The sequence below is a fragment of the Trichomycterus rosablanca genome, chromosome 6 (genome assembly GCF_030014385.1).
Source record: "Trichomycterus rosablanca isolate fTriRos1 chromosome 6, fTriRos1.hap1, whole genome shotgun sequence".
Classification (NCBI taxonomy): domain Eukaryota; kingdom Metazoa; phylum Chordata; class Actinopteri; order Siluriformes; family Trichomycteridae; genus Trichomycterus; species Trichomycterus rosablanca.
In genome coordinates, this window is record NC_085993.1 from 14,135,940 (window position 1) to 14,151,357 (window position 15,418).

Genomic DNA, 15,418 nt, shown 5'->3' on the forward strand with positions numbered 1-15,418 from the left:
CTGTTCAACAGCCGAGCCGGGAGTCCATACAACACAGCATTACAATAGTCAATTCTAGATGTAACAAAAGCATGCATGACAGCCTCAGCAGCAGGAAGGGAGAGGAAGGGTCGAATCTTAGAGATATTCCTTAAGTGAAAGAAGGCTGTCTTGCAGATGTTTTTAATGTGCGGTTCAAAAGACAGGGTAGAGTCCAGAATGACTCCCAGATTTTTGATCTGGGTAGATGATGAAACATTAAAATCAGGAATAGAGACAGTACTGTTACTCATCTTCTTAACGATGGCTGGAGAAGCAATTAATATAGCCTCTGTCTTATTACTGTTGAGACTCAGGAAGTTCACCTTCAACCATGTGCTCACCTCAGCTAAACACTTCACCAGGACAGGCGTCGGTAGGCTGACAGAAGGTTTAGTGCATATATATATTTGCACATCATCAGCGTAGCAATGAAATTGTAGCCCATGTCGCCGAATGATGTCACCAAGAGGAAGCAAATACAATGTGAAAAGTAATGGGCCAAGGACCGAACCCTGAGGGACACCATGTGACAAAATGCTCGAGTCAGATCTAAAGCCTCCAATTGCAACAAACTGTTTCCTATCTGTAAGGTAGGACTGGAGCCAAGCAAGAACAGTACCAGTTGTGCCAATCAGGTTACAAAGCCGAGTAATCAGTATCTTGTGGCTGACTGTATCAAATGCAGCTGTAAGGTCCAATAATATAAGTAAATTTACCAGCCCCTGATCGGCTGCTGTAAGAAGATCATTGACCACCCTTACCAGTGCAGTTTCAGTACTATGATTTTTCCTGAAACCGGACTGAAACACCTCAAACAGATCATTTGATTCAATGTGTTCAGTTAACTGTGCAGCTACAGTCCGTTCTAGCAGTTTCGCCAGGAAAGGAAGATTGGAAATTGGCCTGTAGTTGGCCAGGTTGTCAGGGTCTAAGCCTTTTTTCTTCAGAACTGGAGTAACAGCAGCCAGCTTCAAGGAAGCCGGAACTAGACCTGAAGTCAGAGACGCATTAATACAGTGAGTAATAATTGGACAAACAGAGGTAAGGCAAGCTTTCACCCACGATGTTGGCAACGGATCTAGTTGGCATGAAGTGGCTCTAGAAGTCCTAATTAAATTTGAAATGTAACCTTCCTGCACAGTATTAAAAGTGGACAAACAACTGCCATTAAAAGGGGTGCAAATAATATCAGCTGATGCAGGGCTAGATAAAAATTGAGAGTGAATTGCAGCTATCTTCTGGTTAAAGAACTCCATGAACCGAGAACATAGTTCAGTTGATGGGACGAAGGGAGAGCTTTTTACTGGTTGCAGTAACTTATTAACAGTAGAAAATAGAGCTTTTGGATTACCATGAGCACCCTGAATAATGTTTGAATAATAAAAAGTTTTAGCCTTATTTAATTCCTCCTTGTAATTCACTACAAAATCTTTGTAGGCAAGGGCATGCACAGTCAAGCCAGTTCTCTTCCAAAGACGCTCAATTTGACGTCCAGCAGCCTTTAATTTGCGCAACTCTGGTGTATACCAAGGAGCAGAATGTTCAAATGTAACAGTGCGAGTTCTTAGAGGAGCCAGATGATCAACAATAGAAGAAAAAGTATTATCATAGTAAAGCATTAGAGTAACCGGATCCGATGAGTCTGGTATAACAGTGTGACTGACCAAGTCCATAATGGCAGAAGAACTGATATTTTTTATGTTTCTGAACGTGATCTGTCGTGACTCGTGATGCCCCTGCTTAAGACAAGGTAGTGTAAAATCAAAAAAGACAGCCTTATGGTCAGATATAGTTAAATCAATACCGTGCACATTTGTAGGAGAAATGCCAGTAGAGCAAACAATGTCCAGAATGTGTCCCTTGTTATGTGTAGAAAAGTCCACATTCTGGATAAAATCAAAACACTGGAGCACATTTAAAAATTCTTTGGCAAACGAGCATTTATCAGAGTCAACATGGATGTTAAAGTCACCAAGAAGCAAAAAGTCAGAGTAAAGAGGACAGAATAAAGTGAGTAACTCAGAGAGCTCTGAAATAAAAACAGGAGATATCTTTGGAGGACGATAAATAAGTACAATCAGTAGAGGTCTAGCAGCAGTGATAAGTACTGCTAGGCACTCGAACGAGGTAGTATGGGAGACTGGAATGGTTTTAACTTTAAACTTTGATTTATACACAATGGCCAGACCTCCACCACGCCCAGTTGCACGAGGCTTATCTACAAAAAGATAGTTTGCTGGCATAGCTTGGTTCAATGCAAAATAATCATTAGGTTGTTGCCAAGTTTCCGTCAGACACAATAAATCAATGTTATGTTCAAGGATAATATCCGCAATAAATGTAGCCTTGTTGTTCAAAGAACGAACATTGAACAGGGCACTTTTAACATTCATAGCGGTACTCGGCAGTGGCAAGTTTTCAACTGGTATGTAGCGTAGATTCCGAGAGCAATTCAGATTGCCTGAACATAACGTCACCTTGGAAACCGCACCGTAACGCTCCGTCCAGATTACTGGAATGATATTGGTGCGTTGTTTGTAAACAAAAGTCCGACCCAAACTCCGGTGAAGGTATTTAGGTCTTCGTAGGATACCAAGATGACGATGAATTAATAATTGGTCCGGAGTTTTGTAGTGTGCTTTTTGAAGCGCATAAAGTTGACTGAGTGAGTACCTTATCGTCATGATGAGCCCACGATGGAAGTTGCACCCAACACAGACCAACAGCCGGAGGAGCAAACACAGAACAAGCCACACAGCCCAGGAGAACAGAAAATCGGCAGAAAGTCCAGCAGCGACAGCTATTCCCATACTTGTCCAGAAAGTACGGAAAATGTGCACTCAGCGAAGCGTCCTTAAAGGAGTAGCCTTTAGCATTTGTAGCATGAGGACGTTACACCACCGCTGAAATATTCAGATCAGTTTCAGACCCGATCAAAGACAATATGTGGACTTTGTGCAGTTTGTAAGCAACACTATGTCCATCACATAATCATGGCAACATGGAAACGTAGTACCGTAGGAACACAAGTAAACAATTTAAAAATTTTAGAATTTTAACAGGGGGAGAAGCGGCAGCCACACGCGCCAGCGTATCTCTCACAGCAGACCCACTGCCGCTTTTGTCAGGGTAAAGTGGTTATGTAAAGTTTTAAGAGTTTGAAAGAGATTAAATGTATATCATTGGTTTATTTGTCTTAACTTTAATTAATGAAATATTTGTGTTCTCACAGGGTGTTGCAGGAGTAACGGGAGTGCTGGCCCCAATGCCAGTGGTCATGCAAACACACCACGGGCTGTATCATTACAACACTACAGATCAACCAAGCAAAGGGTAAGGCAACACACATTGTCGTACAGTGTTGTACAGTACAAACTTTTAGCACCAGTGTAAACATGACTGAAGTTGTTCTCCGCCTGTCTAGTTCACTCTGTCCTGATGTTTGTTGCTAGCTCCACCCCTGCTTCCCCCTCTCCTCCCTCCTCCTGCAGAATGCCACCCAGGTTGAGGCAGCATCAGGCCTACTCTGGCTCTGGTTCTCTGAGGTAACCTGAGTGGTGTTTGGTCAGTCATGCGGAGAGTAGCAGCCCTCTGACCAGCCAGCAATAAGCAGAGAAAGAGGGGACCAACGGAAAAGAGAGGAGGAATGTTTAGCAGGGGGAACGGGTCTATACCAGTGTGACAGAGTAGTAAAGACGAACTAAAAAGATGTGAAAAAAGAAAGAAGTGAAAAAAGAAAGAGTGCATGAAAGGATGAGGGCTGCAGTAAATAACAGCAAATAAAGGGAGGCAGAAACGGGGGAAGGGGACTTGGTGGATTAGCACAAGAAGATTAGGCTGCTGTGGAATACACATAATGTTCTAAGAGAATTACAGAGACTCATTACAGCAGAAGATGTGATGCGAAAGATGGCATGAAGAAAAGACTGAAGGCATGAAGCGATATATGTGGGTGATCATGTGTACAGATGAATGAATGAGAAACAGACAGGATTAAAGAAATTTGGAAATTCCCGTTAAGCTTTTTAGTTATGAGTAAAGGTTCAAGGTGCCACCTAGTGGCCAAGACTATGTATTACAACAATTTTAAATTTCGACTATTCCAAAACACGAAGTTTTATTGCAAAAGCTATATAGATTTAAAAGATAATACATAAAAAATATAGACATGTACAAAAGAGAAAAAATATTAACTTTTTTATTAAATAAAAAAAATATACATTACAATTCAAAAGACAAATCGCTGATTATTTATATATTTTTATCTGTGCTTCTGATGCACAAATGGCATGTCTGGAGTAAAGAAACGATCATTTAAATTATTCAGTTTATAAGAGTTGAACTCTCTTCTAGAACCTTGTCATTATGTTTTAATATCTATGAATATGCAATTAGCTAGGCTAGTTAACATCTATCAAACCGATAGCACACATTTTCCACAGATAGACATAAATGTCTTAATTACCGAAAAATAAATCTTACATTTTTGTAATAGGAAAAACAGGTTGAATTTCAATGTTCAATAGCAAATTAATTAAAGCTATGTTCTATAATGTAGTCATTTTACGCAGGTGTGTAATTCATGTAGGTAATGTTAGTTAGCTGACAGGTCAGCAGAAAACAGGTGGACTACTTAAGTGCTTATCAAATTGCTTCTGCATTTCTACTGATCTGGTCATCCAGTAATTATTTAAATATTGGATGTAAATGGTTTAAAGTGATAGAGCTTAAATTAAGAAAAGTTTAGTTTATTGTAGTGTGTATTTCTGATTCTAAATGTCATTGTGTCATACAGTCTGGCTCCGTCAGTAAAATCCTCGTTTACTAAGGCGACATCTGCGACTGTGGCGCCCCCTTGTGGCCAGTATCAAAACAGCAGACCAATGTATAACTCATCCTACAACCCTGGAGCCTGCATGGATCCCTACATGCGACCTCCTCAAGCTCCCCCTCCCCACAGCATGCTGGGACACCGCAGCGTACCTCCACCTGAGGGTAAGTGGCACACGAGTAAGTTACTTAGAGGTGTAAATAATGTATTTAATGCAAGAATGTGTAATGTGGATTTAATTTATCTTAATGTATCTAAAATAAATGCATCCAAATCATCTAATCAGTTAGAAATAACTATAAACATAATGCTTGACTGTTTTGGCTTGTTTTCCTCTATTGTTCTATAATGAAACTACTTAAAATTAAAATTCCTAAATAATTTTTAGTGTTGGATATCTTAAAAATTTGACCAACAGTTCAGCCACACTCAACAGCAAACTATTGTTATATTATAATATTATATTATTATTATATAATCTGAACACATTTTTAAATATTTATGTAGTTGAAAATAGCATTACATGATGCTATTAACTGTGATTTTTTTTTTAATAAAAAACAAGATTTTATCACATTGGATTATAAACACTGCAGTAATATATAAGATCACTTCTTGATCTGTCCAATTTTACCTGATGATCCAGTTTACTTTACTGCACACTACAGTCAAAGCTAAAACATTCTGAAGTTCTAAGTCACTATGTATCAGCAAATTGTTTCTTGTAAATGCTGCATAAAGAAACACCAAAAACTAACACTGTAAATAGTAACGGTAATTTGTTTTACATCATGTTTTTTTCTGGTGTTTCTAGGAGGCGGTGGTATTCCCTACTGTGGCCAAACTAACATGATGCCAGCTCATCATAACTACCACAACCAGTCAGGACCAGAGCACATGAGTGCAGGAGATGGTAAGACAGCACTCAGATTGCCAGTTTATTTACAAACCATAGTATCAAAATGTATATGATTTTAATATTAAGACATCTGATATTTTATCAGTAATACACTTTATGTCACATTTATGCTCAGTCAGAGAACATAATGTAATTTAATAACATTTCTGTTACTTTAAAATACACAGACATCTAGAATTTTCACTGGCCTGTATGGTAATAACTTTACTTAACTTGTTTTCTAGTCATTTTGTTTGTATCCATCAGGTTCTCGTTTCTCCACCCCTCTTTCCATACTAAAATTGAGTAAAAAGCGGGCACTGTCCATTTCACCTCTGTCTGATGCAAGTGTGGATCTGCAGACTGTAATTCGCACCTCACCCAACTCACTGGTGGCATTTGTCAACTCACGCTGTGGGCAAAATGCCGCCAGCTCATATGGACACTTATCTGTGGGGGCTTTAAGGTAAGTGGCTTTGTCGTATGTTTGAAGAAATGTTTAGTGATTACACTAGTGATTACAAGGTAAACTACACCACTATAAAAAGTATTTTACAATGCTATCCAATTAACAAGAAAGTCTAAAATTTTTAGATTTTAAGCTGAGTAAAAAGAGTCAGAGAGGAAATGATTTCCCTAGAAAGACTGGGTGCAGGGCAGTATAAAGAAATTTTAATTTTGTGTTTGATTTGCCTCCTTGTTTAACTGTTATTTTTCCTAACCAGTCAGTGAAAAGGAGCTCCCTCACAGCTTTTTTGTAAAGAGCGAATTGTCATTCTTATGTACAACTCATTTCAGATAAATACAGTAAACATTACTGTTGTAAAACACTTTAACCATGGCTCTTTACTGTGCCACTGGTACTAAAACTACATTAAAATGTTCAAATACTGCAACATAAAGATCTAATTAAGTAATACGTCCTTTGTTTTCCTCTTTTGTGTTGCTGCAGTCCTTCAATGGGTTACTCAAGCTCCACAAACTACCAGTCCAGGCCTCAGGGGAACATGTATGGAACACCACTTGGTCACTCGCCCGCTCCATGCCATGGCGCCCCAACTCGTCTGCCTCCGCACAACCCTCGTCTTAACCCTATTCTAAAACAGGGACATGTAAGGCACTATATATTTTATATGTACTTTCTTGGTTTTTTTTTTAATTACCTGGAATTTGACCTTTTATGATGTGCCTTTCTAGCTGAAGACAGAACCCATCTTAGGTAGCCTGATGGATGGAATTAACGTGAAGAGTTTAGAAGAGCATTCGGATGATGTGGCCAGTCCATCCTCCACTGGAACTCAGGTACCACATGATATTTAAATGTTACCGCTTTTTAAAGGTTTTATAATAAAAGTGCTTTTTCTCACAGCCTTTTACATCTTATATTGGATATGTGGATATTTGCAGGCAAATTCTAATAACGTTAATCTGCCTCAAGTAGCTCTTAGTCCTTTTTTATACTGAGCACATCATTTAAACATTTAAAAATTAATGTAATAATCTGGTCATAGATTGGAGTTGTGTGATGTAAATATGCCCTAAAAGCATTTCTAAAAACACAGGAGTCAATCAATCTGTAAGGAACAAACTGGATTTTTTATTACTGTCACTACTGTCATTAGATGATCAACTGCAAAAATAACAGTAAACGCACAACATGAAATGTCATAGAGGTAATAATAAAAAATAGAACCTGTGGGTTACAACAAAAGACTTGTTAAAGTCTTTTACAGGACAGTGTAATCCCTTTACCAAGCTTTATAGAAGCTGAATGATGCAACAGCAATCTTACGATTACTGTTTATGCAAAATGGTCAAATAAAGACATTAAAATCACAGTCTTTGCATTAGCTTTGTCTCTTAATGTTAATATGAAGACCAGACCACATCAAAAGAGTGAAATGTTTAATGGTTTAGGTTTAATGGTTTGCAACTGCACATACAATGCCATTTTAGGTCTGGTCTAAATAGCAGTTTGCTTATATATAATAAATAAAATAAGCATTATAATATAGTAAATAAATATAATATAATAAATATAATATGTGTGTTTTGTAGGATCCTCTTCTTGGTCTTCTTGAAGGCAGAGATGATCTAGATAAAGAGGAGAAACCAGAACCCGAGGCCATCTATGAGACCAACTGCCACTGGGAGAGCTGCAGCAGGGAGTTTGACACCCAGGAACAACTTGTGCATGTAATAGAAATTTTGTGGATGACCTCTGAATAGATTTCATTATTTGATTTGTCTTTGTTAACCTGATTTATTCAATCTGATTCCATCTGCAGCACATCAATAATGAGCATATTCATGGTGAGAAGAAAGAGTTTGTGTGCCATTGGACGGACTGTTCTCGTGAACAGCGCCCTTTTAAAGCTCAGTACATGTTGGTGGTACACATGCGGAGACACACTGGGGAGAAACCTCACAAGTGCACCGTAAGTGTCTTTGACTTATTTTTATTCCTTATAGTCTTTAAGGTTTGGCATCCCGAGGGCATAACAATGTTTTTGACCATGTGTTTGGTTGTTTTTATCAGTTTGAGGGTTGTAACAAAGCATACTCTCGTCTGGAGAACCTGAAGACACACCTACGCTCGCACACTGGTGAGAAACCGTATGTATGTGAGCATGAGGGATGTAACAAGGCTTTCTCTAATGCCTCAGACCGTGCAAAACATCAGAACAGAACACACTCGAATGAGGTATAAACCAAACACTTGAACACACAAATTAATATATACACACCAACTTAGACTTGCTTAAATGTACATTCTTTTTATCCTTAGAAACCCTATGTGTGCAAGATCCCTGGATGTACAAAGCGGTACACAGACCCGAGCTCTCTGCGCAAGCATGTGAAGACAGTTCATGGACCTGAAGCTCACATCACAAAGAAACATCGTGGAGACACAGGACCTCGACCACCAGGTTCGGCTCTGACCTCTTTAGGTCAAGGTTCAGAGCTGCTGGTCGAGAAAGAGGAAAGGACCAGGGAGGATTGCAAACTACTTGCTCCGGAGAACACACTGGTGTGTGACCTTCTTTCCTTCTTCTGTCAGTTCTACATGTCACTAATTACATTTATTAATTATTTATAAACTAAAATGCATTCTGTTTTGACTTGACTTTGTGTCTCTTTTACAAAGAAGTCACAACCAAGTCCTGGTGGTCAGTCGTCCTGCAGTAGTGAACGCTCTCCGCTAGGTAGCACAAACAACAACGACAGCGGCGTGGAGATGAACCTGAATGCAGCAGGTAGCCTGGAGGACTTGACAGCATTGGAGGATAAAGGAGGCACCAATATGGCTGAACCTAATGGGGGAGTGGGTTCCGTAGGCATGGGCATGTCTGCTCAAGCTCTGAAAAGGCTGGAGGACATAAAGATTGATAAACTTAAACAGATCCACAAGCAGACCCAACCAAGCCGGGGTGCCGGAAATAAACTACCAGCACTTTCAGGTAAATGTCATCTAGTAAACCATGGCCTTTTATTTTATTATAAGTGTATGCTTGTAATAATTATGCTTAATGGGATTAAACAACGGTTACATTAAATCTGTTATTAAATAATGATTTCTGATATTATACTTATATATACAGCTAATATTTCCTTTCTCTCTTTAGCATCAGGTGAGAAGATGGTCATGTGTGGTCCGTCCCCTTTGCTCTCTAACCGACGTGTGATGGAGCTGTCTACACCAGAACTGTGTGGAGCAGGCATGGCCGGAGTTTGCAGAATGATTATGCCTTGTCCACCCAATGACCGCCGTGGAAGTGGTACCAGTAGTCTAAGCTCTGCCTACACTGTGAGTCGCCGGTCCTCCTTGGTTTCCCCTTACCTGTCCAGTCGACGGTCCAGTGAAGTATCCCAAGTGGGCATTGGGGGTCATTGCCAGTCTGTCATGGGAAATGAAATGGGTGGGGACCCATTATCACCAGAGAGCAGCCACAGAACTGGATCATATCAGAATGCAAGTGGTTTGCCAGGTCTATCAAGTCTTACCCCTGCAGAGCAATACAGTCTGAAAGCTAAATATGCAGCAGCAACAGGTGGCCCACCACCTACACCTCTACCTAACATGGAACAGCCTGGTACCCCAGGTAGACGTGGTGGTTTTTTAAATGAATATGGGGCACAGCCCCTGCCACCATTCCTACATCAAGCGGGCGCTAGGAGACATAGTGCCAACACAGAGTACGGAACTGGAATTATTTACCCCCACCAAGCACCTGGCAACAACGTAAGACGTGCCAGTGATCCAGTACGTTCTGCAGGTGACCCACAAGCTCTGCCTAAGGTCCAACGCTTTAATAGTTTAAGTAACATGGCACTAATGGGTCGCCGCAATGCCATGCAGCACTGCGGGTCTGATGCTAACCTTTCCAGGCACATGTACTCACCACGACCTCCAAGCATCACCGAGAATGTAATGATGGAGGCCATGGCTATGGAGCCTCAGGGAAACACCACAGATGGCAGGGTGCAGGGCAGTATGATACAAGGCGACGACAGGGCTTACATGAACTACCAGCATACTCAAACAAGCAATCAGCTTTCCCCGGGACATGAAGGCATGGGGTGCATGGATCCATCCTACCAGTCTCATATGCAGGGAAAGTACCACAGCCAGCATGGGAATACAGGTGTTGGTAAAACTATGGGTCAAAATGACGTGTCAAACACCCTTCTCCAACAGGCTGAATACAGTATGAGCACCTGTCAGCTCAGTCCCTCTGGACCACACTACCCTAGCCTGGGGCAGCCTCGTGAGGGACCCGGTCCCTGGGGACAAAATAACCAGCTCCACAATTCTCACAATGTGAGTATAGAAGGAAATATGCAGTACCAGGACACAAGAATGCAGGCACAGCAGTATTCTCAAGGTTTATACGATCCCAATGTTAACCATAACCATCAAAGGGTGACTATTAAACCAGAACAGTTTCATCCAGCAATGGGAGGTTCCAGTGCCTGCCAAAATTCCAAGCCTCTTCAACAGCAGCGCCAGCATAACACTATGGAAGTATGTCAGCAGGGATACACACCACAAACAAAAGAGCATGCTTTATTAAATAAATCATCCCACCCTAGCTGTGACTATGTTCATGGTCAGATGAAGACCCAGACTGATCATAGTCAACAGCAAAACCAGGCTGGATCATTCTCCCATAGTGGAAGCTTAAGTCTTGGCTGTGCAGGTTCTGTGTTGGCTGAGGATCAGAGGTCACGGACACCAATGCTGCAGGTAAAGGAGATGATGGTGCGGAACTATGTGCAGTCACAACAGGCACTTCTTTGGGAGCAACAAGAGCAACAAGCAGCAAACAACAGTCTTCCGAGGAAGACAGACATGGACATGGGAGATCAGACACCAATGATGCAGCATAGCCCTCAAGATCCACAACTTAATCAAAGCATCTACCAGAACAGCTACCAAGGCTACACAAATCAAAATGTCATGAGTCCCTCAGCACATGGTCGAGTATCCACTTCAGTGCCTGTAAGAGAACAGATGGTTGGCATGCAAGGGTCCTGCTACAACCATGATATGGTGCCACACCCTCCCCAGGGTCAAAAGTCACTGAGTCGGCAAAACAGCCTTTCCCAGCAGGCAAATGGGGCATACCTAGGAAGCCCACCTAACCTAAGCCCTAATAATTCTAATGCTAGCCCTAGAAGAGGAGTGCAGTTACCACCTGTTCCCCAACAGACAGAAAGTTTCTACTACTCAGGTCAGATTCACATGCACCACAACATGGATAAGACTCTGGTACCCCAAGATGTACCCTGCCAGACACAGCAGCACCTTACAGGGATAGACTCTTCTACAAAAGCAGCATATCCTCAGTCTGAACCTATGTCCAATACACTGGACAATCTGGACTTGGAGAATGCTCAGATTGACTTTGCTTCTATCATTGAGGATGCAGATCCTTCGTCGTATAGTCCAGTAAACCCACTTCTGGGAAACCAATCATCATCCCAGGCCTCCTCCCGCCTGACCACTCCCCAAAACTCCATCACACTTCCCTCTAGCCTATCCAACATGGCTATTGGGGATATGACATCCATGCTTACATCCCTCGCTGGAGAGAACAAATATCTGAACACACTGTCTTAAAGAGGACTTCAAATATTACATATGTTTTCAAAACATAGACCTATAACCAACACTCAGTGAAATGTTGCTGTGCCTTGCATTTCATTTGTTGGGACTGTTAATAAAAAAAAACTTTGTTTAAATGTAAATATATGATACTTTTAAATTAGAATTGAGTTTAAACTGAGACAGTGATAGAAAGAAACTATCACATTCTTTATGAAATTATAAGGGAGTATGAAAAGATGTAAAGAAAGAGAGTGTTTCCTTTATTAAGGACTTTTAAAAGCTTCTTACAAGTATAATAAATGGTACAACACAACAGGACTAAAGTGCCTTGCCTATTGTGGCTGATGTACATGTACAATAGAGTTGACAGACAGGTGGATTGAGAAGGTACCGAACTCATAATGACCAACAGTGATTATGCCTATTTGCAGTGCAGTATTTAAAGCCTTAACAGTAATTATTCTTGGTGTTGAAATTGAATGTGGTGAAACACGAGAATGGATCTAGCGAAAACCATTCAACCTTCACTCTTTATGATTTCTGTACACATTTGTTTTCAGAAAGATAGACTTAGTCTAATGGCACAGATTTTTTTGGTTTACTTAAATATTTCTCCTATGTCAAGGTCTGGGTACACTCAGCTGATTTTAGTCTGACTACACAATTAAGGATTATATTTGAATATCATTTACATTTAAATATCACAGCTAAAAGGTTTTAATACCAGGCTCACGTTTGATGAGCACCCATTGCCGTCTCTCTGAAGTGTTATTTTATTGTGTCAAGTTTATCATTATGAGGTAAATTAGTCAGCTAACAGACCTTTGCAGCTTTGTAGTATTTCCAGGCCCAAACTGCAACACATCATACAAACTAGCCTATTAATATTGCACTGACAACAGCACTGAGCTGAAGAACAGTTATGAATTGAACAGAATTTTTTGTAATGATACTTGTAGTACAATATATGTATGGTACTGCGTTTAGGCAGTATTTATTTGACAAGCTATAGAACAGAATGTTCTTTGTTTTAGCACAACGATGAGCTGCCTTACCAACGTGTTACAAACTCTTTTAGTTCAAGTATTAAAATTCAACACATCCAACTGCTTCACTACAGCTGTCAATGACATACCAAAGATGATTAGCACTGGGAAGAGTGTGTGTGCACCCTTAAATGTCACCATTAAGGCAGTTATATGTCAATGCCTACTTAGTGCTGCATTGGAGAATGTATTTTTTTACATTCTTTTTAAAAACGTTTTTGTGGATTTTGCGTTTTAAGTGTGTGTTCTTCTAGCATCTGTCACAATTATTTTTTTGCTGGCGAAAGATCATTAATGTAGCAATGCAATGGCATGATATTAGCAGTTATTACAACTATTTACCGGAAATCAAATGATATATTTTTTGCATACCATTTTCTACATTTTTATACAAAGGTACTATATTCTACCTGTTTATTAATAAACACGGCCTGTGATGGAAGCAAATTCTGTGTTGTCACGTTTTATGTTTGCATCCTAATAAGTATTGAAATTATGTAGAATGACTGTAGAATAGTTAAGCTTCAAATCTAAAAGGAATTGACTATAATAAGAACATTAAGAAATTCATACAAACTCATAAATATCCATAGTAAGTCAAGAAGTGTTTTTGTTGTCATATATTTTGCTTGTAATTACAATTACTATTAGTAATTAATTCATATTAGTAACATTTACCACAATGTAATTTTTTTATTGTAAAATGCTTTTTATACCCGTTGGTTAAAAAACTAACATTTCAGCATTTTAAAGGTACTAAAAAGAACTGGGTTTTTTATTTGACGTGCTTCTAAAGAACACTAGATGGAGCCAATACTAAAACTGGACCGAAGAAATTTGCCAACACTTCAACTGTCACAGATTTTCTTCTGTATTGTTTTGATGGCTGAACACTAGGGGTCGTCCTAATACTGTTTCTGAATGACTAAGTACAAATAGTGCTCCCAGTATCAATTTGGCCTGCACTGACTCTGGTTTTCATCTGTTAATCAAAATACCATTGTAAATCATTCTATACCTCCTTTAATAACCCACTGTCCATAAATAAATTATGGACCAAAAAGTAATTAATTGTTTGTTACTCAGTCATTTCTTAAACATAGTCTAAATTATGTGGTGGGTTTATTTTATTTAATAAATTGTGTTTATTAAAAGTTCATTTTTACTGGTATTTAATATAAAATTTATTTCTTGCAATGTGTTTTAATATACATACTTACTTACTTTGACTTACTTACAGAAATGTAACCATAATTTTGCATAAAACTATGCCATGCAGATCACTACATATAATAATTGAATGATTGTTAAGGAACAGGGTTGTGGGTTGATCAAGCTCAAAGCTGCAGCCTCGGAATGTAAGCTAGAATGCATGGTGCTAGGCTTTGTAATACAAATGGCAGAGCTGAAATGAGAAGAGAGGTTTTCACATGCGAAAAAGTGAGGTTAGGATAATGACTTTCTTTTCTTGTTTAGCCATTCAAGTGAAAGCTTATTTTTCCCTCTCTTTGTCACAACTGTTGGCATATAATTAACTGTCGTTTAATATGCTGTTGGGGAGTCTCCTCCCTGTGCTCTTTCTCTGAACCCCTGCCAGAGCCAAACTCACAAACAGAAACATTTAAAATCTCTGTAGGATTTACCCCTGGGCTTTCCTCTGTATGTGTTTGTCCATTTGGTGCCCATATTTTTCATGTCAGCATTATTTGGACTCATCAAGAACATCAAACACATAGTATGTCAAACATCTGTTATGTAAAGCAGTGCTGTTTCTGGAGCATTCAACTAGTGTGCAGTGATGTGTGTATGGAGGTCTATAAAGTTTTTAGGACTAAACTGGATAATTAAAGAATATAAACTCCTCTCTCCTCTCACCTCCTCCATCTCTCCTCTCATCCCTGATCCACAGCAGGGTGCTGCTTTATTATCCCCTTTCCACCTCCTTTTCTTTCCTGGACAAAAGGGCTGTGACCTCTCATCCTTTTCTCTTTCTTTCTTTTCTCCACCTGGAATCCTCCTTTTAATACCCCTGAAAGGACAAATGTCCATTAGCAACTCCAGAGGGTCAGCTGGAGGATTAGGCTGATTTTCTGTCAGTTATGTATGTTCTTGTGAAAGAGAAGGACTTTTATTGTAAACATGCACTCTCACTGTATTTTGATGAGACAGTTTTAACTTTTTTGTGGGCAGTGAAAGCTCAGTGGTTAAGGTACTGAATCTGGAGGTTGCTGGTTCAAGCCCCAACATTGCTAAGTTACCAGACGTTGTTGAACTAAAGCATGTTTTTTAACTGAAGCATGCTAGTTTACCTGTTTTACTAGGGTACAAACAGTGGGTAGTGGGTCAAATTCCTTCATACACGGACGATTACTCAATGGTCAGATTAACCAAGGGATTTAGTACTAAAAATAGACAGATTCTACAAAAAAAAAACTGTGTGTGTGGGCTGTTTTTTTCCTCCCAGACCCCTAAGAACTTTGTGACAATGCATAATGAGCGCAATGAACTAC

The 15,418-nt window shown here is 39.7% G+C and overlaps 1 protein-coding gene across 1 annotated transcript in view; it reads left to right on the plus strand.

Annotated features, from left to right (window-relative positions):
* The window catches only part of gli1 (GLI family zinc finger 1), a 50,365-nt gene extending 37,059 nt beyond the window's left edge, over positions 1–13,306 (plus strand). The window contains exons 2-13 of the mRNA XM_062997463.1: positions 3,254–3,354; positions 4,817–5,016; positions 5,667–5,765; positions 6,018–6,216; positions 6,703–6,862; positions 6,948–7,052; positions 7,809–7,946; positions 8,039–8,188; positions 8,290–8,454; positions 8,539–8,781; positions 8,899–9,211; positions 9,377–13,306. Of these exons, the coding sequence (XP_062853533.1) occupies positions 3,287–3,354; positions 4,817–5,016; positions 5,667–5,765; positions 6,018–6,216; positions 6,703–6,862; positions 6,948–7,052; positions 7,809–7,946; positions 8,039–8,188; positions 8,290–8,454; positions 8,539–8,781; positions 8,899–9,211; positions 9,377–11,874 (4,338 nt within the window). The 5' untranslated portion in view covers positions 3,254–3,286 and the 3' untranslated portion in view covers positions 11,875–13,306. The remainder of the gene's footprint in view (positions 1–3,253; positions 3,355–4,816; positions 5,017–5,666; positions 5,766–6,017; positions 6,217–6,702; positions 6,863–6,947; positions 7,053–7,808; positions 7,947–8,038; positions 8,189–8,289; positions 8,455–8,538; positions 8,782–8,898; positions 9,212–9,376) is intronic.
* The last annotated feature ends 2,112 nt before the right edge of the window (positions 13,307–15,418 follow it).